Source organism: Etheostoma cragini, chromosome 15, assembly GCF_013103735.1.
Source record: "Etheostoma cragini isolate CJK2018 chromosome 15, CSU_Ecrag_1.0, whole genome shotgun sequence".
Classification (NCBI taxonomy): domain Eukaryota; kingdom Metazoa; phylum Chordata; class Actinopteri; order Perciformes; family Percidae; genus Etheostoma; species Etheostoma cragini.
The window spans coordinates 8,280,679-8,305,146 of record NC_048421.1 but is presented as its reverse complement, the minus strand read 5'-3'; the positions used below and the strand labels follow the sequence as shown (position 1 = coordinate 8,305,146).

Sequence of the window (24,468 nt, the reverse complement as noted above, 5' to 3'; positions counted from 1 at the left end):
TGGAAAGTTTATACTCTTCTTGATTGGTTTTAAACCGGCAGGCTCTTTAAAAGGTGGGAGTCTGTGATTTTATCCCACTGCACTGTTGGTCAAATATATAAATCCTTAGTGTCGGTGTGTGTGTGTGTAGCTCTGGCTCTGTAAAAGGGTAACAAACAAAGTTGGACCAACAAAACATTATTCAAGCAAAACAGCAACAGCCGTGTTTGTGCTTGTAGCCAGGACAGGGGAAAGGGTATGGATGTAGAAAGAGAAAGGCAGTGAAAGCGAGAGGGACGTTAAAAAAGGAGCACTGGTGGAACGGGGTTGTATTTGTTTGAGAGTTGAAATATCAACAATCTTTCTCCAAAATCACAGATTCCACCTTTAAAAAAAGGCAAAAAGACTTCAATTTGAAGGTGAAGAGTTTCAAAACTTGTACTGTTGTTGACCTAGACATCGGAAGTAAAAACTGCAATGGAATGATGGCATTTAAGGTAGCAAAAAAGTAAGAAGGAATTTCACTTTTTGACTGCAGCAAAAAAAAAGCGAAAATTAAAAAATTGAATGCACCTAAAAGATAAAAAGCAGCTAAACTACTAAATGAAGTGCTTCATTTTAGTAATCCAATTCACTTGAAATTAAATACACGATAGAACAGTCCACACTCATTCTTGATGTTTCACACTGACTTTTCTTTGAAGGTTGTTCTATTTCTGTAATTATGAACAGTAGAAATACTTTGGCCTGTTTTGTAATCAAATCTCACACATGAGGCTCATATAAAATCTAAGGGCTACACAGGTACAGTCCAGCCAAATGTGTCCGTCTTCAGTCAGTATTCTCTTTGATCATACAATGACAGTCTGAATCTCCACCTCCTCTGGGGAGGTGATGACATATTCCTCTTGCTGCTGCACCATCTGTATTCCCTCCTCCACAGCTTCCTCTGTGGTAACCATAGTAACTGTTCCGTCTGCCGTCTCCACGGTGCTCGCCGTGGCCAGCAGCGTGCCGTCACTGATGGCGGAGGCCAGCGTCATGGCCACCTGCTCCGTCAGGCTCTCGGGTGTAGCGATGGTGATGGTGTCCCCGCAGTCAGAGATGGATGCGCCCTCCTCGTCCATCGCCATATTGCGCACAATGATCTGGTGGCTGCCTGTGCCGCCGGCGGCATGTGACTGGCTGACGATTTGCTGCACCACTTTCATGATGTGGTTTCCCATCTAGCAGGGTGATTTGATATAAAGAAAAGTTGGAGGAGAGTTGTAAGATAATGAAAAAACATTTAACAGCTCTTACCAGATCCACACTCTGTAACTGCTATAAATCATGCAGATGTTCTTGTGTACGTGTGTGTGTGCGTGTGTGTGTGTGTGTGTGTGTGTGTGTGTATTAACGTATGCTGACCTCATTTTGGCTGTCATGAATAAGTGTAACCTCTTCCTCCTGCACCTCCTCCTCTGTTTGAGTCTAGAGGATATGACAGCAGAGCAAATGCAATTAATGACAAAAGCTAGCAGACCGTTACACCAATCATTAATAAAGTGCATGCAATTGACTTCTCAACAATAACTGGAATAAAAAATGAATAAAGTAATTTCTTGTGTGGTTTAAAAAGTCATATGAATCCAAAAATAAATTAGCAAAAACAATCCTACTTTTTAAGAACACCGTTTATGCATGCAGTTAAGGTAAAAGTTTACCTTGCTGTGGTGAAAGTTGTTATCCAAGTTATCTACATAAATCACCGTTAGCTAAGTCTTTCTAGTTTGCACAAAAAAATAAACAGACTAGACATTTGCAAATTCAGTTGCTGCTCTCCAGTTCTACAGCAGTGTTTCCTTAACTATCAGTATCAGCATTTAAATAAATGATTCTGATGAATGAATATTTAAAAAAATAAATAAAAACAACTGTCAACCATGTGATGAGTGTTGCCACTGCATAGTTTTTCCACCAGAGGACGCTTTACATCGTCCCTGTTGGCAACACTGATTATTTTATTGTTATTGTGTTTTTGTTCAAAGGACTTTAAGTTTCATTTCATAAGTTTGTACTTTTATGCATTTTATTTATCAGAACTTTAATATATTTTGATGTTCCTTTGTTCTGTTGTGACAATAAAACAAATAATTATTAATCATATTATTTTAGTGAGAATTCATGAATGAAAATAACTAATGTTAGGGAACTTGTTTTGTTACTTGTATTTTGTCAGTCAGTCATATACAAAATAATGTAGAACACAACAAATACTAGGCATTTCCATTCCTGTCAATTCAGTGTATGGTGACTCCTCTCTGATGTAACAGCCTGTATCCTGTTATTGATTGCTAGTTTAAAAAACAAAAACAAAAAACAACCTCAACCTCCTTGATTCAGACAGAGGTCAAATTTACATGATGCACCTTGAAGCTATGATGTAAGGGGAAAAACCACACGTTTTCTTAACCCTGCTTCCCTGTGTCTCACCTTGATGATGTACTCCTGTGTGTCTGCCACCACTGAGGAGAATTCTACCAGGACAGCATGAGGATCCTCTGAGATAATGGCTTCTGAAGTGAGGCTGTCCACCGACGCCTGCTCCTCCGTTATCGCATCCTGCTGCTCACTGGAATCGTCCTTCTGGCAGCCTCCTGGTGGAAATCGCACGTTATTATGTTTGTGTCAGTGCTACAAATACTTTCTTTTTTTAAGTTTTGTTGTCAGTCAATCAGACAGACCTTTTGCACGCATATGCCGATTGAGAGTCCCGTGCTCAGCAAAGCCTCGCCCGCACTTTGGGCACTTGAAAGGCTTCTCTCCGGTGTGATGGCGGATATGTCGCACCAGAGAGCCTTTCTCCCTGAAGCCTCTCAAGCAGAACTCACATACATAAGGTTTCTCGTCACCATGGGTCCGCTGATGCACCTGCAAGGCATTCTGAGCAAGACAAGGAGATCTGTTAGAGATGGAACTGGACTGCTTTTCATTGTGTCTGAGTGATAACTTGGTCATAAAATAAAGAATGAACTCACCTTGGTCTTGTACCCCTTGTTGCATCTGGCACAGCGGTAGGGTCTTTCATCTGAGTGGGCCCTCATGTGCTCACGTACATGCCCGATGGTTTTGTACAGTTTGCCACACTCACCACACTTGTACCTCCTCTCACTGACATGGACTTCCATGTGTTTCTTCAGCAGGTAACCAGTTAGAAACTCCTTATGGCAAAGTGTGCACTTAAAAGGCTTGTAACCTGCATGAAAGAAAGGATCACACAGACAATGTTTTGTGGTCCAACAAAAGGTCCATAAAGTACATGAAATTCAAAAATGTATTTTATTTTCAGTCAGTGTACCATCAAGTGCTTTCTTTTGATTTTACATTGTTCACAAAAGTTGATTATAAGAATAGAGCAAAGTCATGCTCTGGGTCATTCTTAATAGTTATGGTCTTACCCATATGGCCCTTGACATGAAAGCGGAGGTAATTCAGCCCCTTGAAGGAGCGATTACAGTGTGGACACATGTGCAATTTTAAAGTTGTTTGATCATCACCATCACTTGCTTCCTGCAGACGAAATGAAAAGCAAACTAAAGCTAATAAAGGGGAATACAAATAATCATTGCAACACCAGCACGAGCTCTGCTGAGATCTGGTTCAAATGTTGCCAGAACTGAATGCTGAATTTAACTTGCAGCTAAGAGTATACTTTTCTGCAGAAGCACAATATGATCTGATTTCTGCAGCTAAGGACATCTCACAAACAGGGCATGGTAATGACTTAACTGAACTGAACACACAGCTTACGTACCTCTAGTTTTACATTGAATGACAATTTTAAGTCACTCATAAACACATGATGCAAAGAGTAGCTGTCGATCTACAACTAAGAAAAACTACAATGTTTTTGTGAGCAACTCAAAATATTTTAATACTGAGTGGTATTTTTAGCTCCCTCCTTCTATTGGGGTCTGTGATGGCAACCAGTACTTTTTTACAGAGTAAGCTAATACTCAAAAGGACAAAGTGAAAACATTGCAGAAAAGGAAAAATAAATTGTGTGTGTAAATTGTGAAACGAATGGTGACCCTGTTTTCAAAGCACTGCAAAACATTTAACGACACAATGAAATGCAGTAAATCTACTGGTCAATCCAAATGACTCTTTCCTTACCTCTGCCTCCATCTCCACAAACTCTTCTTTAACCTGGATCTCAGTGATATTTTCATCAACATCAGGGCACTCAGAAACTACTTTATTTTTATCCTCAGTTGCCTGCGAGGTCTCCTCAACCACAGCTTCTTCCGTCCCCAATGCAATGCCAGAGTTGATAATGGCCTGGCAGATGAGGTTGTTGCCTGCTGCTGCTGCAGCAGCCAGGGCTTCTGCCTGTGATTGCTCTACTACAACCTGGCCAGAGGCAGAACAACGGAACAACAGATTAGAGTTACAGGCAAAACACTCTCAAACAAAATCTCTACAACTACAGTTTTTCTTTATCATTGCAAAAATGTAGCAAAAAACATTTTAAGGAAATGAAAGAATATGTGGTTTGTGTGAAATATGATTAGTTACAGCAAATACAGGACTTTAAGCTAAATGTGCACCCTTTAACTGACCTGTTGCTCCTGCGTTGTTCCATTCACTTCCATTGTGAAGTGGACCTGATGGAGGACCTCTTGGGTATCAGCCTCTACCACACTGACAACAGCAGTCTGAGCCTCTACCATCTCCTGATCCTCTGGCTGTTGCTCCACAACCACTACCTCCTGCTGCTGCCCAGCCACTGCAGCGTGATCATCTTCGACTCCTGGACAATTCACACAAACCGGTCAGTGACTCAATTGATTGTTACTTCCTTGGGCATTTCTAAATCTAGGAGTTTCTCCTGCCTGCCTCTACGACATGTAATGTTACACAACCAATCACAAACATTATTAGATCTTGGTAGAAGCCTGCTTCGTGCTTATTGGCTCCTTGACTCTGATAAGATTGACTCCTTAGGTATTGAATTTGGGTATTGACTGGCGAGGCATTTTTCGATACTTAATACTTTTTTAGGCAATTCGGTCTGTGCCTGAAAAGTATTTAATGCGGTACCCAGCCCTAGACAAACCTGGCACAAGATAACAGCTCCTTCTGTAAAAATCTGACCTTTTTGTACTCCATCTTTGCTGACCAAGATCTCCTTGTACTGAACAAAGCGTATCTTTTCTGTGCAGGGTGTGAGGGCCTTAAGGTGTCTGGTGAGGGCACCCGACTCTCTGAAGGACTGGCCACATAGGGTACAGCGATACGGCCGCTCATCTGCAAGAGACCAGGAAGAAAGTAGCGTCATATCAAAATGTATTAGAGGACCTCCATTCAAGAAAAACAAACTGTCCCTGTTTACTGGCTGTACCTGTGTGGCGACGGTTGTGACGAATCAGGGAGCCTTTTGTGCGAAATGAGGTCCCACATAGGTCACATGAGAAGTTCTTTTGGTCACTGTGAGTTTTCAGGTGAGTTCTCAAGATGTTAGTCTGTTGGGCAAAAATATAACATATTGGAGAGACAACACAAGGAATAAAGTGTGATAAATACCCTGGTAACTACAACAAAATCTCATGTTACTCATCTCAGGTACTAGGAAATAAAACCCACACTTTCCCATGAAAGACACTACCACACAATTGATATGTTTGACTCACTGTTTTAAATGTCTTGTCACAAAGTTGGCAAATGTAGCGTCCCTGTTGGTTGACTTTGTAAAGAGGCTTGTCACTGTCAGCATTGTCAGATAATGATCCTTCAGTCCCATCCGAGTGGTCAGTGACTTTGAGCTGAACGTTTTTCTTCCTGCGACCTCGACCCAATATGCCACTGCTTTCATCTGTTTGATAAACAAACAGAATAAAAAGGAGTCTTCCCGCAAATCTGAGACCTAATTTACAGGTTGAAATTATGTTGACTAGTCAATGAGTAGATTCCATCATTGGTTTTGGGAGAAGGAGTGTCTCCACTGATGTGTTAATGTCTGTCCTGTGTTGTGTAATGTTGTGTTGTGGGCATCTGGTGGTGCTTTTCTTTGTATGTGTTTTTCAGACATCCTGCTGCACACTAAATTTCCTTTTCTAAAAAGGATAAATAAAGTGGAACTTGAACTGAATAAATGTATTAGTCCATCATCAACAACAATCTGCAGCTATTTTATTTGAGTTTACTGCTTCATTATTATTTCAAGCAAAATAATATGTGCAAATACTTTACTTTGTCATATATTGGAGTAAACTGAAAATATTTGGTTTTGGACTGATAGTTGGATAGATTAGGCTTTGGAATTAGTCACCAGCAGAAAATTATAATGGACATTTTGTCAAGATTTATCGAGAAATAATAATAAATAGTAAATTGCACTCTTATTTGTGGACCCACCATTAGTGGTCTTCACTGGTTCATCTGAGGATGCACCTTCAGCTGTTTTCAACTCTGAAGAAGAACTTCCATTGGCTGCAGTAACCTGGCAAAAAGTAGATACATTACAGAATATTTGGTCTACCTCTGCTGTGTATTGTGTTTCCTGCATATAAACCCACACATCACAGTCCACACCTCTTGGTTGGCCTCCTGGCTGCTCGCCTCCCGTTTGCAGTTGTGTTGCAGCTTGTGCTGGATGAAAGCCTCCAACGTTGAAAACTCGGACTGACAGCGTCCGCACTTGTGCACATCTTCATCTGGCAGCACGGAGATATACGCATTACAGAATGAGACAACTTCATTATGTATTTGTGCAGCCAGCTACCACCTAGCTGATGTAGCTAACGTTAAACCATTCTAAGGACTGCTCACTGGCAGGAGTAAAGCTACAACTAACGCTAGCTGGTTAATGTTGTTACTAGCTAGCTGCTAGCAACACTTCATGATGGAGGAAGTTGGCTAGGCCCAAACAAAATATCTGATAAATAGTTCAGTCTAGTTTCACCTAAATAATAACTAACCTTCATCTCCCAGTGTTGTCTTAATGGTGATCGTCTCGTTGCCGTTCGTCGTTTGCTCCCTTTCTGTTTCTGCCGTATGATTATTTTCTACATTCATGTCGTTCGAATTCTCCGTCTCTGTCGCAACGCCGCCACAAGAGAGGAAAACATGGCGGATTTACGACCTCGTAGTCATAACAACAAAAGGGCGCGTGCGTGTGTCTTTTCACCGACAGATAAGAGACAAAAAGAATCGTTTGAAATATATATTTCATTATGTTCAAAAATAATTTTAAAACACAAATGTATGTATACATATGTAGCCTATGTATATATATATATATATATATATATATATATATATATATATATATATATATATACATATTTATATATACTTCCATTCATCCCCAATGTGATAGCCTATGATTATTAAAAATATATATTTTTAAGCCATTATGCATTTATGTTTTGCTCTTAGATAAATAATCTTTAAACAGTATCTGCATGTTCAGCTGTATTAATGTAAGATGGGTGGTCAGGAATATGGAGTGGCTTTCTTAAACATTGAAAACAAATCCAACGGCAAAAAGGGACTTCCTAGTTAAATAAAGGTTAAATAAAAACTAAACGTGCAGAAGGATTTGGTACTGAAGGGAGATGAGCCATGGTGCATTTTTTTCCTTACATGTTTAAAGTGACCATAAATTCAATGATGATGACATGTGATTTCCCGACACACAAAACAAGTAACTAAAGGTCAATCCAGGCAGCAACTTTACATTCAACACTTCAAAAATCAACTTCTTTAATTTGATCATGGGTAACCGCATCAAGAAACATATAACTTAAAACTGTACAATGATTATTGTTCTGCATTTCTCGCTACAATTTAAAATAAATATGAAATCCCTGAAAAGAAAAAAGAAATCATGTAAATGAGGGAGAGAGATGCAGTTTAGAAAGACCGATAACTGGGTGAGGGGCGTAACTGTTTTATTTTTTTATAAAGATAATGTCTTTGCCTGACATCACTTTATTTTTGATGAACATGACTCGTACCAGCATTTTAAAATTATAACCTGGTTGATTCCTCTTCTTACAAGCTTACAGTACGTTAAAAACATAAAATAATACAAACAAAAATAAAATACACATAGACAAGATACATAAAAGATGATAGGTAAGCACAGGAAGATCTGGTTGATGGTGAGATTTATCTCTAATGGAGTTGAATCAAGAAGAATACCTATTCACGACACAAAAGTAAACAACAAACACTTTACGGCAGCAAATATGGCTTCGCACTTTAGCAGTGTGTTGCAACTGACAGATCTCGACGATTTTATCACACCCTCTCAGGTAGTTGAACTATTCTAACATATTATAACATCGGGATTATTTTAAAAAGACATGGGTACAGCTAATAATTCACTTCCCTTATAAAAAGCAGTCGATAGCGAAAACGTACCGACATAGCATTCGTGGTTACTGTTAGCCAACTGGGGTCTCTGTCAATGCTACAAACCGGCTGAAAGAGAACAACAACAAAATAACCACAACCACAAAACCCGCTTGACAAAAGCGTATGCTATTGCAATGCTAACTATTTGGTTTAACTGTCACTGATCACAAACCCCGCTAATGTTAAAAACATAAAATGCCTGCTAAGTAGTTAGCTTGCTGCTAATGTTAGCAAGGATGCTACTACGGTGAAATAGTTCTGTTGGTGATAACTTGGTTTTTAGTGGATACAAGTTATACTTTCACTCAATAGACAATACGTTACTGCAGCTTAAGTTATTGCCCAACTTGTCTAACTGAAAGTCCTTGAAAAACGGTAGTGTAGACCTGGTATATGCCACTTTATATCATTTAATTATCACCTGGGAAATAACGTTATGGTGTGGCACTGAGTGATACTGATCATTTCCCTTATGAACTCTCATTTCTTACCTGTTGCAATAAATTTACTAATTCTTCTGATCTTTGTGAGGGGAAACATGAAATGATTGTTGAATCAGTCTAAAAGATTGGTCTATCTAAAACCGAGTGTTGACTTTTTTTTGTCTGGAATTGTATTTCGTTACCTACTTATGTATTCTTTAGCTAGATGTTCTTACACAGTTCTGTCAGCTGCTTGTGGGTGTTGTTATAAATTGCTGTGTTTATCTTGTGCATAAAGTTCACACAAGTGTGTTTGCTTTACATGTGTGGTTTCTTTTGCAGGAATGTGTCAAACCTATTAAAATAGAGAAGAAACAAGGGAAATCTTTGGCCAAGATTCAAATAGAAGATGATGGCAGTTACGTCCAAGTCAACCAGGTGGGCTTTGAGGCTTAATCAAAACCTGCGTGTATTGAAGTATTGCACCACTATTTACCCTGGATTTATTCGCCTCTTCTGTTTGTAGGATGGCGGGAAGCAGAAGCTGGAGAAAGCAAAGATCTCACTGAATGACTGTTTGGCCTGCAGTGGCTGTGTCACCTCAGCTGAGAGTGTCCTCATCACACAGCAGAGCCACGAGGAGCTCTTAAAAGTGCTGCGCAACAACGAGGTAAAGATGGATGTATGTATGTGTTTGAATGCCTGTGTAATATGTGTCTGGTTACTATTGCCCTTGCAGCCTTTTGAATGTGATAGTTTTGAGTGTCACTGTATGCATAATTTGGACTCCCTCTACAGGAAAACGTGACAGAGCAGAAGGTGGTGGTGGTGTCGGTGTCACCGCAGTCCAGAGCCTCCCTCGCAGCATACTTTGACCTCAGCAGTAGTGAGACAGGCAGGAGGCTCACATCCTTCTTTAAAGGCCTTGGTGAGTGTAAAATATTCTTTTTTTTCTGTTCTATTTAAGTCAAACAGCACAAAGTAAAAAAGGAAATGAAAATGATGTATAAAAAGTCACTTATGAAGATTATTATCATTATGGCAGGTGTTCATCATGTGTTTGAAACAAGCTTTAGTCGGACCTTTAGCCTGCTGGAGAGCCAGAGAGAGTTCGTGGAGCGTTTCCAGAGGAAGGAGCAGGACAGCAACAGACTTCCCATGCTGACATCAGCCTGTCCAGGTATTCCACTACAAACCCTCTTATGTTGTAAGGTTGGAGCATCCTGCCATGCTGGCCTTTGTTGCGTGTCAACCTCATTTGTCATATTCGTGGTGGACCACATAACTTATACTTAACTAAAAGCCAAGAAGTGGCAGCTTCGTTCACTGTCATGAAATAATACGTACATTTGTTATTATATCAGTATTTGTTCAAATACCTCTCCCATTGTGTGTATGTGTGTGCATGTGTGTGCTTGTTTGTGTACATGTGTGTGTTGCTCAGGTTGGATTTGCTATGCAGAGAAGACCCATGGCGAGTTTATTCTTCCATACATTAGTACCACTCGCTCCCCCCAGGCGATGATGGGCTCTCTGGTTAAAGGCTATTTTGCTGAACAACAGGTACCGGACACATCAGGGATTACAGTGTGCTCCACCTCATGGAGGTGAAAGTGACTCTGACACTTTTTATTATATATATTTCTTGAAATAATGAGTTGCCATTGAGCTGTGTATTGTGTGTGTTGTTAGGGGCTAAGTCCACAGCAGATCTACCACGTGGCAGTTATGCCCTGCTTTGACAAGAAACTTGAGGCCTCAAGGTCAGATTTCTACCTGGAAAAAGATGAGACTCGAGAAGTGGACTGTGTCATCACATCTGGTACAAGAACTACAGTAATGATGCATTTTTTTTGGTCTATGTGAATGTGGAGTATCTTCTCTTTTATACTTTTCTCATGTCTCGTGTATAGGAGAGGTTCAGAAAATGCTGGAGGAGAAAAATATGTCTCTTAATGATGTGGAACCAGCACCCCTAGATACATTGTAAGTTCTGTGACATTTTGTTTTTGTTTTCTGTAACATGAATTTCCAGAAGAATAAATGAACTCACACACTATACATTATTCCAGGTTTAGCAGTGTGAGTGGGGATGAGTTCCTGAACCATGCCGGAAGCGGGTCAGGGGGTTACCTCCATCATGTCTTCACCTATGCTGCTAAGCAGCTGTTTGGAGAGGAGGTGAAGGATCTCACGTACAAGATCCTCAGGTGAGTCTGTCTCAACAACTTAAGAAGCCTGTTTAGTGGTGTTTGGGGATGCTCATTTTCTCTGGAATAGTCAGGCTTAAATTCAGTATAAATGAAGAGCTGTTCCAGTTCAGTGATCCCAAAATGCTTGTCGGTAACGCCTAATTATAGTATTACTCAACCAGTAGCCTAGGGTATTGATGTTATTTTACAGACTTTACATGTGCATATCAAAATATACCAGCTTACTGCCAAACCCTGTTTTTGCTAACTTAATCCCTCTGCCACAGGAATAATGACTTCCAGGAAGTGACTCTAGAGAAAGATGGAGTAGTCCTCTTGAACTTTGCTTCCACATACGGCTTCCGCAACATCCAGAACCTGGTGCAGAAACTTAAGAGGGGAAAGTCGCCTTACCACTTTGTTGAAGTTATGGCTTGTCCATCAGGTAAAGTGATACATGCAGATATGAACTCTTCCTAATGTGAGCCATTGTGCTTTTGCTCGATTGGTACAGCGGTCAGTCACATCTGTGGAAATACACAGGCGATTTAAACATACGCATTGAGTTGTTGTAGGAATAACTGACGAGCACAAGTTGCAGAGTAGTCTCACCAGCACTGCTTTACTAATTTGATATTTGCCGATGTTTGCAAGCAAATTAAAACAATAACCCCAGCATGTTCCTCTTACCTTTTGTCATTATGCAGGCTGTCTAAATGGTGGTGGACAGGTGAAGCCCAAACCTGGTCAAAGCCCAAAGGAGCTTCTCCAGAAGGTTGAGGAGCTCTACAAAGCAGAGCGCCCCCTATCGCCAGAAGACGACACCCGTGTAGCCGAGCTGTACCAGTCCTGGCTCCACAGCGTAGGGGAGGAGAGAGCCAAAGAGCTGCTGCACACACACTACCACCCTGTGGAGAAGATGAAAAATGGACTCACTATGAAGTGGTGAAGAAAACTACAAACCATGATAAGCAGATCATTTTTCAGCAAAAACTGACCACAGAACCGTCCAAATATTACTGACTATTTCTGTCTCTCTTCAGGGTTATGGGTCAAGTCAAATATAAGCTGTTTGGATGTATGCCAATAACATTTTAAACCACTTCTCCCCTCGTCTAAAAATGATGTGCCTTGCAAAGTGGAAGACAATGGGCGTAGATAATAGACACAATGTTGAAGCAAAATTATTTATTTGGTCTAATCATTTGCCATTACAGTAAACTGCTGATTGTCTGGAACTGGAACTGGAACGTGAGCTGAAATAACAAAGCAAATTATAATCATTCCTTATTTAACTCATGATTAATTAAACAATACAGTGTATGTATGTATGTATATGTGTGTGTATACATATAAAAATAAAGACTTTATTTAATTCTAGCCATTTATTTTGCAAGTTCTTTTTAAAAGCTCTCCAACAGAACAATGTTTCAGACTGATATCTTTTGTTGAATAATCTTGACTCTAATTTACTTTCTAGCAGTGAGGATTTATTCACTTTGGATGAAAAGCAATAATTTACATTGCATAATGATGTACACTGCGTATTTCTTCTACCCTTGTACAATGTATAAGTGCAACATATCACACTACTGTTCCAATATTATGTGTATGTGCAGTCTTAATTAAAAGTCTTTTTAGTAGATCAATTGTGTCCAACTGCAAACGCAAGAAAGAGAGCAGTATATTTACCGTATGTCCAAACTGAAATGAGTAAATAAAGTAAAGTAAAACGCACTGGCAGTAACAATATTGCCAGAAAGAAAATAAGTGCATATCAAAGAACTTAAACATTCAAATAGAAATAAGTTATAAATAAATAAAGCATAGATTTTTTCCCCCCCCAAAACCAGTTATTTAAAGCAATAAATAAATAAACAAAACACAGTATCTAGGAAATTAGTCTTAGCAAATATTACCTGGTGCAGTTAGTTTGTGCGTAACAGACTGGGAGACCAGCCCTTAATTAATTTAGCTTGAAGGAATAATTAAGGAAAGCAGCTTTACACTGGCTTATTGTGCAGTCATTGTTTCATTATTACTAAAACAACACACACTAGGGTCAACCAGGTTCCCAGCAGTATACATCGGTTTACATTGAGGGTTAGAGCAACGAATAACACTCTACAGAGTTGTGTCTTGCTGCATTTAGTCATTCAAACCATCTCTCCTTGATAGTTGAGTATGTTTAGATCTCTGAAACTGGATCTCAGGGTCTGAGAAGCCCCCACTCCAAAGCCAACATGGCATGGGGAGGAAGTCTCTGCTTTGGCTTCTTAAATGTGTCCCTCTCCTTCCGCAGAACCCTCAGCACCTCTATGGGGTCTGTCTTTCCAGTGTACTTTTGTACTCCTTCCTCTCTACAGTAAAGGAAGAAGATAAGACAGACACATCAACTGAGACAATGTATAACACAAAATTGTGGCAGGAAATATCCAGATTTTAAAAACCACTGATTAATCTGGAAACACAAGCTCACCAAACAAACTTGTTTGATCAACATATGCTGTGTACTGAAACTATTAGAAGCACCCAAACAAGTGCAAAGATAAACTACATCCATGCCAAAACTAAATTAAACTAAATTTAAATTGGTTGAAAAACTAGAAATCAAATCAAAATGTCTGGAGACATATTCTCACCAGGTTCATCCTTCATAAATGTTGTATATAAATATTCAAACTCACGAGAGGCGAAGAAAAGGGTTGTACTCAAACTCCTCCATTAGGGTAGACGGCACTGTGGGTTTGTCATCTTCATCTCTCGCCTGCAAAACAAAAACTGTCAGCAAAATAAATTGTTCTCTATTTGTTTTCAAAGAAGAAGACTTGCAAGATTTTAGCTTTTGTCCAATGCCATGAAAAGACCATAACCAGCAATGTTTGCTGGTTATGTAAAGCTTATTTCACTGTTCTATGTACCTCCATTGTTGTGAAACAACTACTGAAAACACTTCAATGAGCCGACTTTATTACCTTAACATGCACTGTAGTTCATCTTTGATTCATTCCCACAAACACTGTTCTGTTGTTAGAAAAACTGTACATGTAGAGTAAATATTTATTATTCCACGGCTGAAAACAGCTCACAGCAAATGCACTATTTACTCATTTTTGAGTATTGTTGCAAAGAAACAGTATCCAGCTGTTTAAGGAAATTGAATATACTATATACTGTAAAAAAAAAAAAGAGTCTATATTGTGACCTAGTTTTAAAGATTTACGTCAGACTCAGTGGGCTTGGGGATGAAATGGGAGAATGAAGTATTATGAGACAGACTTTTTTAGTTTTTTTTATCTTTTGTTGACAATAAAAAAAATAGAGAATATGAGTTTTATTCTTTTAAGCAGTTTTCCTTGAATTGCTCACCCTGGCCCAGCTCAGCATCTCTTTAACCTTTTCATTCTCTGGCTCCACCAGCATGGCAAATTTCAGGTTCTTAATGGTGTACTCGTGTCCACAGAACACCTTCTACAGATGAACACATAATGATTAAAAGGCAGGATTTCTGATTAACTCGCACACATAGAAGTAGAGTTTGAGTATCTTGGTCATTCTGGGCTTGTGGCCATTTTGTACTTAGGTGTAGGCAGAAAAGAGAGCCAGGCTGCACTCAATCACCTCATTGTACGTGTGTTTGTTCATCACTGTGACGCAGTCTTACACCAGTTCTTATCTGAGGTCGTGTTAGCTATCTTTAACCCTGTGATGTCTGCACATAACCACGATAAAAATCTCTTATTTCCACTAACCGTATCTTGAGGTAGGGTGCCCAGCACCTGGGTGAGATTGTGGAACATCTGTTCTGCCGTGCCCTCAAGAAACTGCCCGCATCCACCAATAAACAATGTATCCCCTAACAACCAAAAAGAAAGGACAAGCAGAGGCAGAAGAAAGTGGTCAGTCCTTGTCTCAAACAATAAGAACAATGGACATTGTACTGTTCAAAAAGGATTTATATCTCTAGCCACTCAAAATGAAGTTACTATATTTACAATCGATACCACATGACGTGTGCTGTACAGGTATAAGCTGTTCAGAAATGTTCTTCACAGGTTTCAACTGGTTCCCCAGATTTTAATTTTTACAAAGACCTGTGAACACAGCAGGCGCATCAGTGCACCCATCCTCCCAAACAAAGTAGCACATGTGCCCAGAGGTATGGCAGGGAGTGAATAGGCACCTCACATTGATTGAGATAAACTGCAAATAGAGAAGACAAAATGTCAAAAGACAACATGACAGAGACCCAACAAGAAAATCTGATTTTTTTTTGTATAATGTTGAAAATGGAAACTGAACACATTTTACTCTTAGTTTTGGGTACCTTGAGTTCCTGGGCGTCGGTGACTTTATCAGTCAGACCCCCGATCCGATCGTCTCCCCCATACACCCTCAGCCCAGGAACCTCCTTCAACAGAGCCTCATTCCCCCGAGCATGATCCCTGATCAGTAAAAACAGGTTGGTCAATTATGATTAGTGATTTGTTTGGGTTTTCTGGTATTATTTATTTACTGTATTAAGCCAAGGCTACTGCCCTCCTGTACTAAACCAGTGGTCTTACCAGTGATGGTGTGTGGTGAGGATAGCTTTCAGAGACAAGCCCTCTCTCTTCACTATTTCTAGCAGCTTTACAAAAAACAGACAAATACCTGTTATCAGCAATACCCATATGCATGTAACTTTTAGTCAACTGACAGGAAAAAAAATCTAAGATTTATATTATTGTCAGTAGCCTACAGATAATTATTTTTAAATAACCAATGCATTTTTATATAATATTTTTGCATCTCATTAATCCATTCTGATTAGTGAGATACTATGTTATATAATTGTGTTAGGTGTGCAAAAAAGGCCAGATAATGACACATTTTTAATATTCATCACATGGACAGAAAGAGGATCTGTCCCTCACCCGGTGTGGTACAGCAGGGTCCACAGCTATGGCCTGTTTACTCTGCTCCTCAATCACCAGGTACATGTAGTTGTCCTCCAGTATGGAGATCACCTTTACCTTCATGGCACCGTTAAACGCATGCGATTGCGCACCACAGTGCGCAACACTTCAGTAAGAGTTTAATTAGTCAATATTATTGTTGTGAATTTATCACCGATAGGGTTAGCTAATAAAAGCATGCAACGGTCTTCAGACTTCGGTTTGCAGGACCAGCGTTAAAACGATCTGGCTGGCTCTGGTGATGTGTCATAAAACTGAACGTTTTCTACAGCTTGAACAATGGAACAACACAAGCCAATAAATAAACCCAGTTACCAAAGTTTATCTGATATCGATTAGAGACTGTTGTATCCTTGTCCGACTGTTATACCGTCTGAAAGTTATTATTCATCTATGAATTCAGACCGTGAAGTTAATGTGACATCATCGAGACGTCATGTCAAATCGAAGGCATTTTAATCAAGCCGGAAACATTCAACAATGTCTTTCCATCTTCGATGTTTGAAAATGTCGTATAGAAATATATAATTATATACATACACACACACTATTACAATAATATAGCATCGTGATCGGGTCATTCTGCATAATGAGCCATTTTAAAGTAGGTTTTTAATTCAAGACTTAATTCCACTGACTTGAATTAATGTGTTTTATTGCTTTTTCCAAAGAACACAATGCAATATTCTTTGTAAGATTGTACTTTACATGCAAAAGAGTAGTCAGGGTAACTAGTATTTAATGCTGACAAACCAATGTGTAGACAATTGCTCACAAAATGCTTTTCATCGTCAAACTAACAGCTTCCAAGCAAATGTGAAAACAAAAGCCACAATTCCTAAATAAAGCATTCATTTGATCTTTACAAAAAAATAATCAATTTACAGAAATTTTACACATATTCCAACATTTGTTCCTCAAGCAGCTCCCTGGCTTGTTAAAATCTTTGAATTTTAACACTTCATAAAGTTGAGGTTTTTACATGAATATATTACAACATAATACTAAATATACTCCAAAACTGATTTACAGATGAACAAATGTATTTCTTATTAATTTAAAAATCATTCAATTAATGGCCATATATATTACTATCACACCAATATCATCCCAGATACAACTAAATGAAGTTTAGAGCCATATTGGGGCTGAATATAGTGATGAAATATGTGTGCTTTGACTGACAGTAAATGTAGTATATCTACCTTAAGTCGCTTTAAAATCAAATTGCAGATATTTTTTTGTAGTACTCTATTGACGGGCTACCGAGTTGGAAGCAGTAAAGAAACAGTATGCAGCAGTGCACTGGACATCACTCCTTGGGCACCCGGAAGCCATCTTTTTCTTTCCGGAGACTTCTCATGGTTTCAACCGGGTTTGTCTGCTTGACGTGGTCTTGCACTGACTTCTCTCTGCATTAAACATCAAAGAACTGCAATTAGTTCTAAACAAAACTACTCAATACATATACAAATGTTGTAAGTAAATACATATAATAATTAAATCATGCTCTACATACTTTACTCTCATAAAGGGGTTAAATGTGAATTCCTCTGCCAAAGTGGATGGGATGGTAGGCTCTCCATTGCTGCATTTCTCCTACAGAAATACAAACACACAGACTTTGATTTTCCGTTTCAGGGGTTGATCATCTGAGGTAATCACTGCTTTGATGCGACACATCAGTCAAATACCTTTGCCCAAGCTAGCTTCTTCTGAATGACTTCATTGTCTGGTTCCACATAACGGGCAAATTTCAGATTGCTGACGGTGTACTCATGACCACAGTAAACACGCTTAAAACACAAACACACCATTGTTAGTCAGTCTGCAATACAGCTTAGGTATACTTTATCAGAACATGTCAGTTTCAACATCCAAAATGGAAGATGTATTTCATATCTCTGCTGAAGAAACATCTTAAAAACATTTTCAATAGTACACTTTACACTGACGTTACATATAGTACGTAGAGTACATGTATTTACTGTTTCAGGAGGCAGGCTTCCCAGAATTTCTATCAAAGCTTTGTACATCTGCTCTGCTGTACCCTCGAAGAATTTACCACAACCAGCCATAAACAGTGTGTCCCCTGCATGAAAAAGAAAGAAAAGAAAGTCAGACATACAGCTTGCATCAATACCTAATCAACCTTGACAGATTTAAGGCTTTTGTCAGTGACTTAATTGTCTCCTGGTACTTATTTGTGCAGTTTATCTGCAGATTACATTTCACTACGATTATACCTTGTACGACTTCTTGTGAAGAATGAAATTGACTGATTTGATGTGATTAGACGTACCTGTGAAAACAGCTGGTGGCTCAGTGCTGTTTTCTTTTGTCACATAGTAGCAGATGTGGCCAGTTGTGTGACATGGTGTGTACAGACATTTGACATTGAGTGAACCAATCTGGGAAAGAATGACCCTGGTGAGTAAACATCACTCATCTGAGGCTTATATTTGGATGGTAGAATAAATAGTTTAATGGGCTTACTTTGAGATTGTTGGAATGAGAAACTTTTTTTGTAATAGCATCAATTCTGTCATCTCCTCCATAGACCCTCAGTCCCGGCATTAGCTTCACCATCTTCTCATTTCCACTAGCATGATCCCTGAGGTGGAAAAATGACAAGTGTATTGTTACTATTCCTCAGCAAACATTTTATGCAGATATAATGATTTCTTAGCACACTGACATTTTTGGCTGGCTAATTTGAGAGTTTTTAGAATTATAAAAGAAGGTAGTTAAGAAGTTCACAGCTTAATAATCCGAAAAATACTATAAAAGTGTAAAATCAGCATTGAGCTTTTGTGGAGAGTTTACCTTCCTTCTACATTTACTTTTTTGTCCTGCACCAGCAACTACATGGATGTGCACTACATTGCCGTTTTCTGAACTAGTTTTCAGAATTCTCTCATGAATATAGTAAACAAATGATAGCCATTTTAACATTATGTGTTAAATAAAACATTAACTTAACTTGCAGCTTACCAGTGGTGATGAGTGGTCAAGATTGTTGTGAGTTTTACGCCATGTTTTCTGACAGCTTCCACCACCTGTTGAACACAGTCAAGGGTCAAACTGCAGTAGTGCCTAAATGATTGCTTAAAATCTTATCTGGCAAAAGTAAAAAATAAAAAAAAAGAAGTTAATTCTGGCTTTTTGTATGTGAAGATATGCTGTATTGTTTTTGTTTTATGTCATTACAAACTGAATATCTGTGGGTTTGGGAGTGAAGAACTTAGTATATTGCGCTCAGAAAATCTCTGATGGGAATTCTTCACTATGATTTGACATTTTACAAACTAAAAGATTAGTCAAAAGAACAATATGTAATAATAATCAATAGTTGTAGCCCTCAATGGAAGCACAAATATTATTGCTTAAGTCTTTGCTAATATTAATTTACTTTCACTTAAGTAAGATTGTAAAAGCAGGATTGAAAATAAAAGTATTGCATTGGATTATTAATGCAAAAACAGCTAGCTGCCTTTTGACGTGGCGGCTGGTCAATGCGGAGCTAATTTTAACTACTTATTTAAATGGTGGTTAGTTTAATAATACAAAAACGCTAACTGTCCATGTATTACTAGAAGTATAAGGTGACAAAGAATGGAAATGCTTGATTAAAAGGTACCTCAAAAGTACTACAATATAATACACAAACCTTTATTGGCTCCACAGGGTCAACAATAGCTGCTTCTCTGGAGTCCACATCAATCAGGAGGTACATGTAGTTGTCACTGAGTGCAGGGAGAAGTTCAACCCTCATATTTGCTTGTTCTACCAAAGAGGATTTCCTCACAGCACTGTGAAGGAGGGCAGCTGCTTGGGCCTGGACTTCCACAGGTGCTGCATGAAACGATAGTAATAATAATAATAATAATAATAATAATAATAATAATAATAATAATGTTTAGTGATCCCCAGTAAGGAAATTACAATTTACACTGTTTTGTTAGTAATCATACACACAGTTTTGACACACACACACACACACACACACACACACACACACACACACACACACAGGTCAATATTCTCATATTATTATCACTACTATCACAATGTGTATAGCTTATATCGTGGTTTTCTAATATAGACTAGTCTTGCTTAGACTGACATGAGGACACTGTTGGTCTTGCATAATTCATTTTTTTCCCTATAAAATATTCTGTCTTAATGACAGGGACCCTTTCCCTAAAAATATTATTTACTGCAGCCACAACAGGACATATGGCATTAAACCGTGACGTTCGCCATTGGCTGGACCATAGACAAGTGTGAACCTGTAGGTGAAGCTATAACACGACAATAAAGTAAACAACGTTAGCTTCAATGCTAACTTTAAAAATGCATTATTTCTTTTCACCTAGCTACTAGCTGCCCCACCATTGATCTAACTTGACTGTTAATGGAGATAGCTGTATGTAATTAGGAGCAGGTGTTTGAGACAGGCCAGCTGTGCTCACGGCCCTCTTCTTCAGACACGACAAAAGAACAACATTAGCCATTAGTAACTAGTTTACATTCATGTAACTGCACAATCTAACGTGCTAAGATAGATGTTTGCATAGTGAAAAATCGTGACCACGTACCAAATTTGAATGCTGTTGCAGCTCCAAGCAGAGTGCAGGCACTCCCTACTAGTGACTTGAATAACATAGCAACAGCAGATAAAGCCTTATCGCATTCACGTAAACCAGAAAAGTTTAGTTCAGTTCAGTTCCGCGTCCGTCCGTTTTCAACTTTAACCTCTCAGGCTCCACCAATCAAGTCTGGGGGAGTAGATCAGGAATAATCCGTTAAAAACACAAACACATTGGTTGTATCCGCATTTTTTTAACGAAGAATTCATCAAGATACAGTATGTTACATGTGGCTGGTAGTTATTTGAAATTTTAGTCCTGATAAACTTCCTAAATAGATTGACATAACAGCTATTAACTTGATGTGTTGAGTTTGCTGTATGTCCTTTCAGGCTTGCCGTAGGTTAATATCGTTTATGGAACCAGTGTCGGTCAAAGGTTGGTTTAACTGTTGCTGACAGTTTCAGAGCGGCTTAAGCGTTCACATTTCTCCACAATGACAGCACGAAATATATCTCGATTTTGGGAATGGGGCAGGAAGATAATTTGTGTAGGGAGAAACTATGCCGACCACGCCAAAGAGCTGAAAAATGCGATTCCCACAGAGCCCATCCTATTCCTGAAGCCACCTTCTGCATATGTAAGAGAGGGCTCCTCCATCCTGGTTCCCTTGTACAGCAGTAACCTGCACCATGAAGTCGAGTTAGGAGTGGTCATCGGGAAAGGGGGCACGACCATTCCTCAGTCCGCCGCTATGGAGCACGTTGCAGGCTATGCTCTGTGCTTGGACATGACAGCCCGGGACGTCCAAGACGAGTGTAAGTCCAAGGGTCTGCCCTGGACCAAGGCTAAAGCTTTTAACACCTCCTGTCCCATCAGCGAGTTCATCCCCAAAGAGCGCATCACTGACCCGGGGAACGTGAAGCTGTGGCTAAAGGTGAACGACCAGCTGCGGCAGAACGGCTGCACCTCCCAGATGATTTTCTCCATCCCCTATCTTATCAGCTACATCAGCGAGTTCATCACCCTGGAGGAGGGGGATCTCATCCTGACGGGGACCCCGAAAGGAGTCTCCGCCGTGCAGCAGCATGATACGCTGCAGGCTGGGATCGAGGACATTGTCACCATGAGCTTCAGAGTGGACAGACAACACCAGTAGAAAAAACAAAAAACACCATTGACTTTAGGTGAAAAGAATACACCAATTAATGAAAAGAGAGTGTTTTACTTAAAGGGTAAACGTAATCATTTTTTAAAATATATTTTCAATATCTGTGTGGTTCAGCAGATGGCAGTGCTGTGCCATCAGCACCATATTTCTGATGCTGCATTGCAGGCTACTTGAATAAAACAGTTTGGTAACATTGATTGATTTCAAGAGTCCACTTATGATCATTAGCTACTTAAACCAGGGATTGTTAAAAAGCATGTTATTAAATAAAGTTAAAATAAAAATGTATAATCAGCAAAAAGATCAAAAGGTATGTTATTATTATAAAATGTTATTATTATTAATATAGACAACAGACCTGTCAGTGTTGTACTTTTAATTTTTATCTATAGAATTACTACATTATGCATTAAGAATTATTTATTTTAAAATCGTTATACTGTTATTTGTACATACTGAGTCAAATACAATGGTGGAAAAAGTACTGTGTAAAAGTACAGATATATCAGTGTAGAAGTACTATGTTAAATTTACGTGATTAGAAGTACAACATTATTAGCAGCTAAATGTACCTTAGGTATCAAAATTATTCAGAATGACACATTTCAAAATAATATATAATTGAATTTTTTAATATTATTATTGATGCATTAATTTTTTTCATCACCTTAATGTTGCAGCTGGTAAATGTGTGGCTAATCTTACTTTATAAACTGCTGGGAAGCTTAACCTATAAAAACACATCATAATCTTATTGTTGATTAGGTTTTGTATTAAACATCTGAGTTATTAGTAATAGTGTAGAAGAAGTATTTCCCTCTAAAATGTAGAGGAGACGATGTTTAAGCTTCAATACTACTGATTTAATACGCTTAAACAACTACTACTACTGATCTACTAGAAGTAAAGTAAATATATGTTGGGATTATAGTGATGGTCTAACAATAGCAGTGTAAAGAACCAACATCTATAGCATTTTCAACTTTTCATACTGTATGCATTACTATATTTTAACTAAAGTGAGGTACTTATGATAAGAATATTTACAGTCAATTTAAGCTTCATAGTCTGAATTAATGCGGTGTTCCCTTCAGTAGCTTAAATGTAAAGTAGAGTTTATCCAGATGAGTTCAAGTTGAGAAAATAGTCATGTTAATGAGGGAGTTTCGAGGACTGAGGGTTTGGCACTGGCTACATGTGGTTATTTGTAAATTTGGAACACATTTTGCTGCTAGTCGGATTAGCTGAGATGTGTTTTCTACAGAAAGTTTGATGGACCACATTTTGATACATTATGTGACTACACAGTGAACCCTGTTGCCTCTTTAATGTACGTTGTCTGGTTAGACCTTTAACAACGCACCGAAAAGACTCCCCTAGTCATAGTATTGCTGTTCTTCTAGTGTGATTTTTCACTTTCCGGCTGTGAATCTTTATAATATCCACATTCTTGCTGGACTGCTAACATCTGTTCCAGGTTCAATTACAATTCTTCCACAGGCTTCTCTATTTTCAGGATCAATCAGAGCCTCCATCAACCTGTCCCAGGCCAGTCTGCAGTAACCCGAGTCTGTGTACATCATCTTCCCACACCTGTGGGGCATGCTATCTCCAAGACTCACAGGACCCAAGCCTTGGCCCTGGGGGGACTATGTGGTTATGTGTGTCCATCATCAGAGGAGTTATGACAGATTCAATTAGATTTGGGATCTGGGAAATGTAGTCGTGGCTTATTTTTTTAAACATGTTTACAGCAGTGCACGGTGTGGCATGTGCACACAGGTGTCATCTTTTATGAGATAGGATTCATACTGTTCATTGTCCCTGTTTGACTGAAGGTATTACACCCTTAAAGGTTTTAACAATGGCTTCAAAGCTTGTGCTCAGCTCTGGTTTAGCGTTCACCACATGAAGTGGTGTTGTCATCGAGCGGGAGTCTGCTGAGGTAACGCTTTCAAGGGAGAGGGGATTACGGGGAGACCACAGTCTTCCGATCTAACACACACAAACCATGATGTGACCTGTGACATGAAATCAAGCCAGTTGGTAACTGTGCAAGAGAGAGATCTGAGGGAATTCTCTCGTAGTCTAGTACTGAAAAAGCACGGCATTAAGAGACATTTTTACATTGAGATATTGTACGTCTCAACTACTATTAGACGAATTGCCAATAAAATTGGTGAGTCCTTGGCTTTTCATCTAGTGAAATCAACAAGTCAAATTTTGTATTGTCCAATACTTTATAAATGTTTCATAAATACTTTATTAATGACAGCTCCCAATGCCCATTGAAGATTTCAACATATCTTTATTGTCCTTCCACAGTACACTATAGTGCGAAATTAAGTGCAAAGTTCACAGCTTAAAAATTACAGCACAGAAACAATTAAAATTGTAAACATGCTAGCATATTACACATTTAGGTCCACATATAAACCAAAAGGGACTGTACAATAATAAGACAGGATACATGAGTATATTACCACAGACATGATCCAACATCTGTTACTAGCCATCAGCTTAGCAGTAGTTTTAGTGCAGAAGTAGCCCATTTATCCGGCTGAAGGTTACCGGGTCAAATCTCTCAGGTTCACACGGAAAATAACTTGAACATGAATATGGGCTTGAACATGTATCCATGGATTCTGAAGGGAAGTACGATTTTGTACCTTTTTTCTTTTTTTTCTTTCTTTTTCTCACCAGTATGCCCAGTTAGGTTAATTTTTATAAAAAGAAACTTGTAAAAAG

At 38.9% G+C, this 24,468-nt stretch overlaps 5 protein-coding genes across 6 annotated transcripts; 2 read left to right on the top strand and 3 right to left on the bottom strand.

Moving 5' to 3' along the window:
* Positions 1-539: 539 nt before the first annotated feature.
* Positions 540-7,122, bottom strand: e4f1 (E4F transcription factor 1). Its single transcript, XM_034893811.1, has 14 exons — positions 6,942-7,122; positions 6,556-6,677; positions 6,379-6,463; positions 5,655-5,836; positions 5,366-5,486; positions 5,119-5,271; positions 4,584-4,774; positions 4,138-4,374; positions 3,420-3,531; positions 3,000-3,217; positions 2,706-2,904; positions 2,455-2,618; positions 1,390-1,452; positions 540-1,205 (listed from the first exon to the last, which is right to left on the bottom strand). The coding sequence occupies exons 1-14, from the start codon at positions 7,036-7,038 to the stop codon at positions 831-833; spliced, it is 2,319 nt and encodes a 772-aa protein (XP_034749702.1). The 5' UTR covers positions 7,039-7,122; the 3' UTR covers positions 540-830.
* Positions 7,123-8,161: 1,039 nt separating this feature from the next.
* On the top strand, positions 8,162-12,105 carry narfl (nuclear prelamin A recognition factor-like). Its single transcript, XM_034893828.1, has 11 exons — positions 8,162-8,282; positions 9,150-9,245; positions 9,334-9,477; positions 9,606-9,735; positions 9,853-9,987; positions 10,252-10,370; positions 10,500-10,629; positions 10,721-10,793; positions 10,880-11,017; positions 11,287-11,444; positions 11,707-12,105. The coding sequence occupies exons 1-11, from the start codon at positions 8,217-8,219 to the stop codon at positions 11,946-11,948; spliced, it is 1,431 nt and encodes a 476-aa protein (XP_034749719.1). The 5' UTR covers positions 8,162-8,216; the 3' UTR covers positions 11,949-12,105.
* Positions 12,106-12,969: 864 nt separating this feature from the next.
* LOC117957801 (hydroxyacylglutathione hydrolase-like protein) lies at positions 12,970-16,452 on the bottom strand. 2 transcript variants are annotated; one of them, XM_034893847.1, is made up of 9 exons: positions 16,273-16,452; positions 15,916-16,063; positions 15,565-15,629; positions 15,327-15,444; positions 15,094-15,202; positions 14,752-14,855; positions 14,369-14,470; positions 13,687-13,766; positions 12,970-13,359 (listed from the first exon to the last, which is right to left on the bottom strand). In XM_034893847.1, exons 2-9 carry the CDS (start codon positions 16,018-16,020, stop codon positions 13,209-13,211), a joined length of 834 nt encoding a protein of 277 aa, XP_034749738.1. In that variant the 5' UTR covers positions 16,021-16,063; positions 16,273-16,452; the 3' UTR covers positions 12,970-13,208. The 2 variants fall into 2 exon arrangements, with proteins under 2 accessions (XP_034749738.1, XP_034749739.1); XM_034893848.1 differs by lacking the exon at positions 14,369-14,470.
* Positions 16,453-16,585: 133 nt separating this feature from the next.
* On the bottom strand, positions 16,586-20,821 carry LOC117957797 (hydroxyacylglutathione hydrolase, mitochondrial-like). The gene is made up of 9 exons (XM_034893842.1): positions 20,559-20,821; positions 19,628-19,812; positions 18,952-19,016; positions 18,454-18,571; positions 18,260-18,368; positions 17,946-18,049; positions 17,652-17,753; positions 17,477-17,556; positions 16,586-17,369 (listed from the first exon to the last, which is right to left on the bottom strand). The coding sequence occupies exons 1-9, from the start codon at positions 20,623-20,625 to the stop codon at positions 17,270-17,272; spliced, it is 930 nt and encodes a 309-aa protein (XP_034749733.1). The 5' UTR covers positions 20,626-20,821; the 3' UTR covers positions 16,586-17,269.
* Positions 20,822-20,823: 2 nt separating this feature from the next.
* Positions 20,824-21,917, top strand: fahd1 (fumarylacetoacetate hydrolase domain containing 1). The gene has a single exon (XM_034893850.1). It carries the CDS (start codon positions 21,046-21,048, stop codon positions 21,706-21,708), a length of 663 nt encoding a protein of 220 aa, XP_034749741.1. The 5' UTR covers positions 20,824-21,045; the 3' UTR covers positions 21,709-21,917.
* The last annotated feature ends 2,551 nt before the right edge of the window (positions 21,918-24,468 follow it).

Bases quoted from the DNA above. Each gene is read 5' to 3' on its own strand.
- e4f1 (XM_034893811.1), bottom strand. From the start codon at position 7,038: ATGAATGTAGAAAATAATCATACGGCAGAAACAGAAAGGGAGCAAACG. The intron at 2,905-2,999 runs GTGAGTTCATTC...TGTCTTGCTCAG, and splicing joins ACAAGGGGTACAAGACCAAG to AATGCCTTGCAGGTGCATCA. The intron at 2,619-2,705 runs GTCTGTCTGATT...GATTTCCACCAG, and splicing joins TCGGCATATGCGTGCAAAAG to GAGGCTGCCAGAAGGACGAT.
- narfl (XM_034893828.1), top strand. From the start codon at position 8,217: ATGGCTTCGCACTTTAGCAGTGTGTTGCAACTGACAGATCTCGACGAT. The intron at 8,283-9,149 runs GTAGTTGAACTA...TTTCTTTTGCAG, and splicing joins ATTTTATCACACCCTCTCAG to GAATGTGTCAAACCTATTAA. The intron at 9,246-9,333 runs GTGGGCTTTGAG...TTCTGTTTGTAG, and splicing joins GTTACGTCCAAGTCAACCAG to GATGGCGGGAAGCAGAAGCT.
- LOC117957801 (XM_034893847.1), bottom strand. From the start codon at position 16,020: ATGAAGGTAAAGGTGATCTCCATACTGGAGGACAACTACATGTACCTG. The intron at 15,203-15,326 runs GTACCCAAAACT...CTCTATTTGCAG, and splicing joins CCGACGCCCAGGAACTCAAG to TTTATCTCAATCAATGTGAG. The intron at 14,856-15,093 runs GTCTTTGTAAAA...TTTGGTTGTTAG, and splicing joins TGCGCCTGCTGTGTTCACAG to GGGATACATTGTTTATTGGT.
- LOC117957797 (XM_034893842.1), bottom strand. From the start codon at position 20,625: ATGTTATTCAAGTCACTAGTAGGGAGTGCCTGCACTCTGCTTGGAGCT. The intron at 19,017-19,627 runs GTTTGTGTATTA...TGTGTTCAACAG, and splicing joins ACCCTGTGGAGCCAATAAAG to GTGGTGGAAGCTGTCAGAAA. The intron at 17,370-17,476 runs GTATGTAGAGCA...TGTTTAATGCAG, and splicing joins AACCCCTTTATGAGAGTAAA to AGAGAAGTCAGTGCAAGACC.
- fahd1 (XM_034893850.1), top strand. From the start codon at position 21,046: ATGACAGCACGAAATATATCTCGATTTTGGGAATGGGGCAGGAAGATA.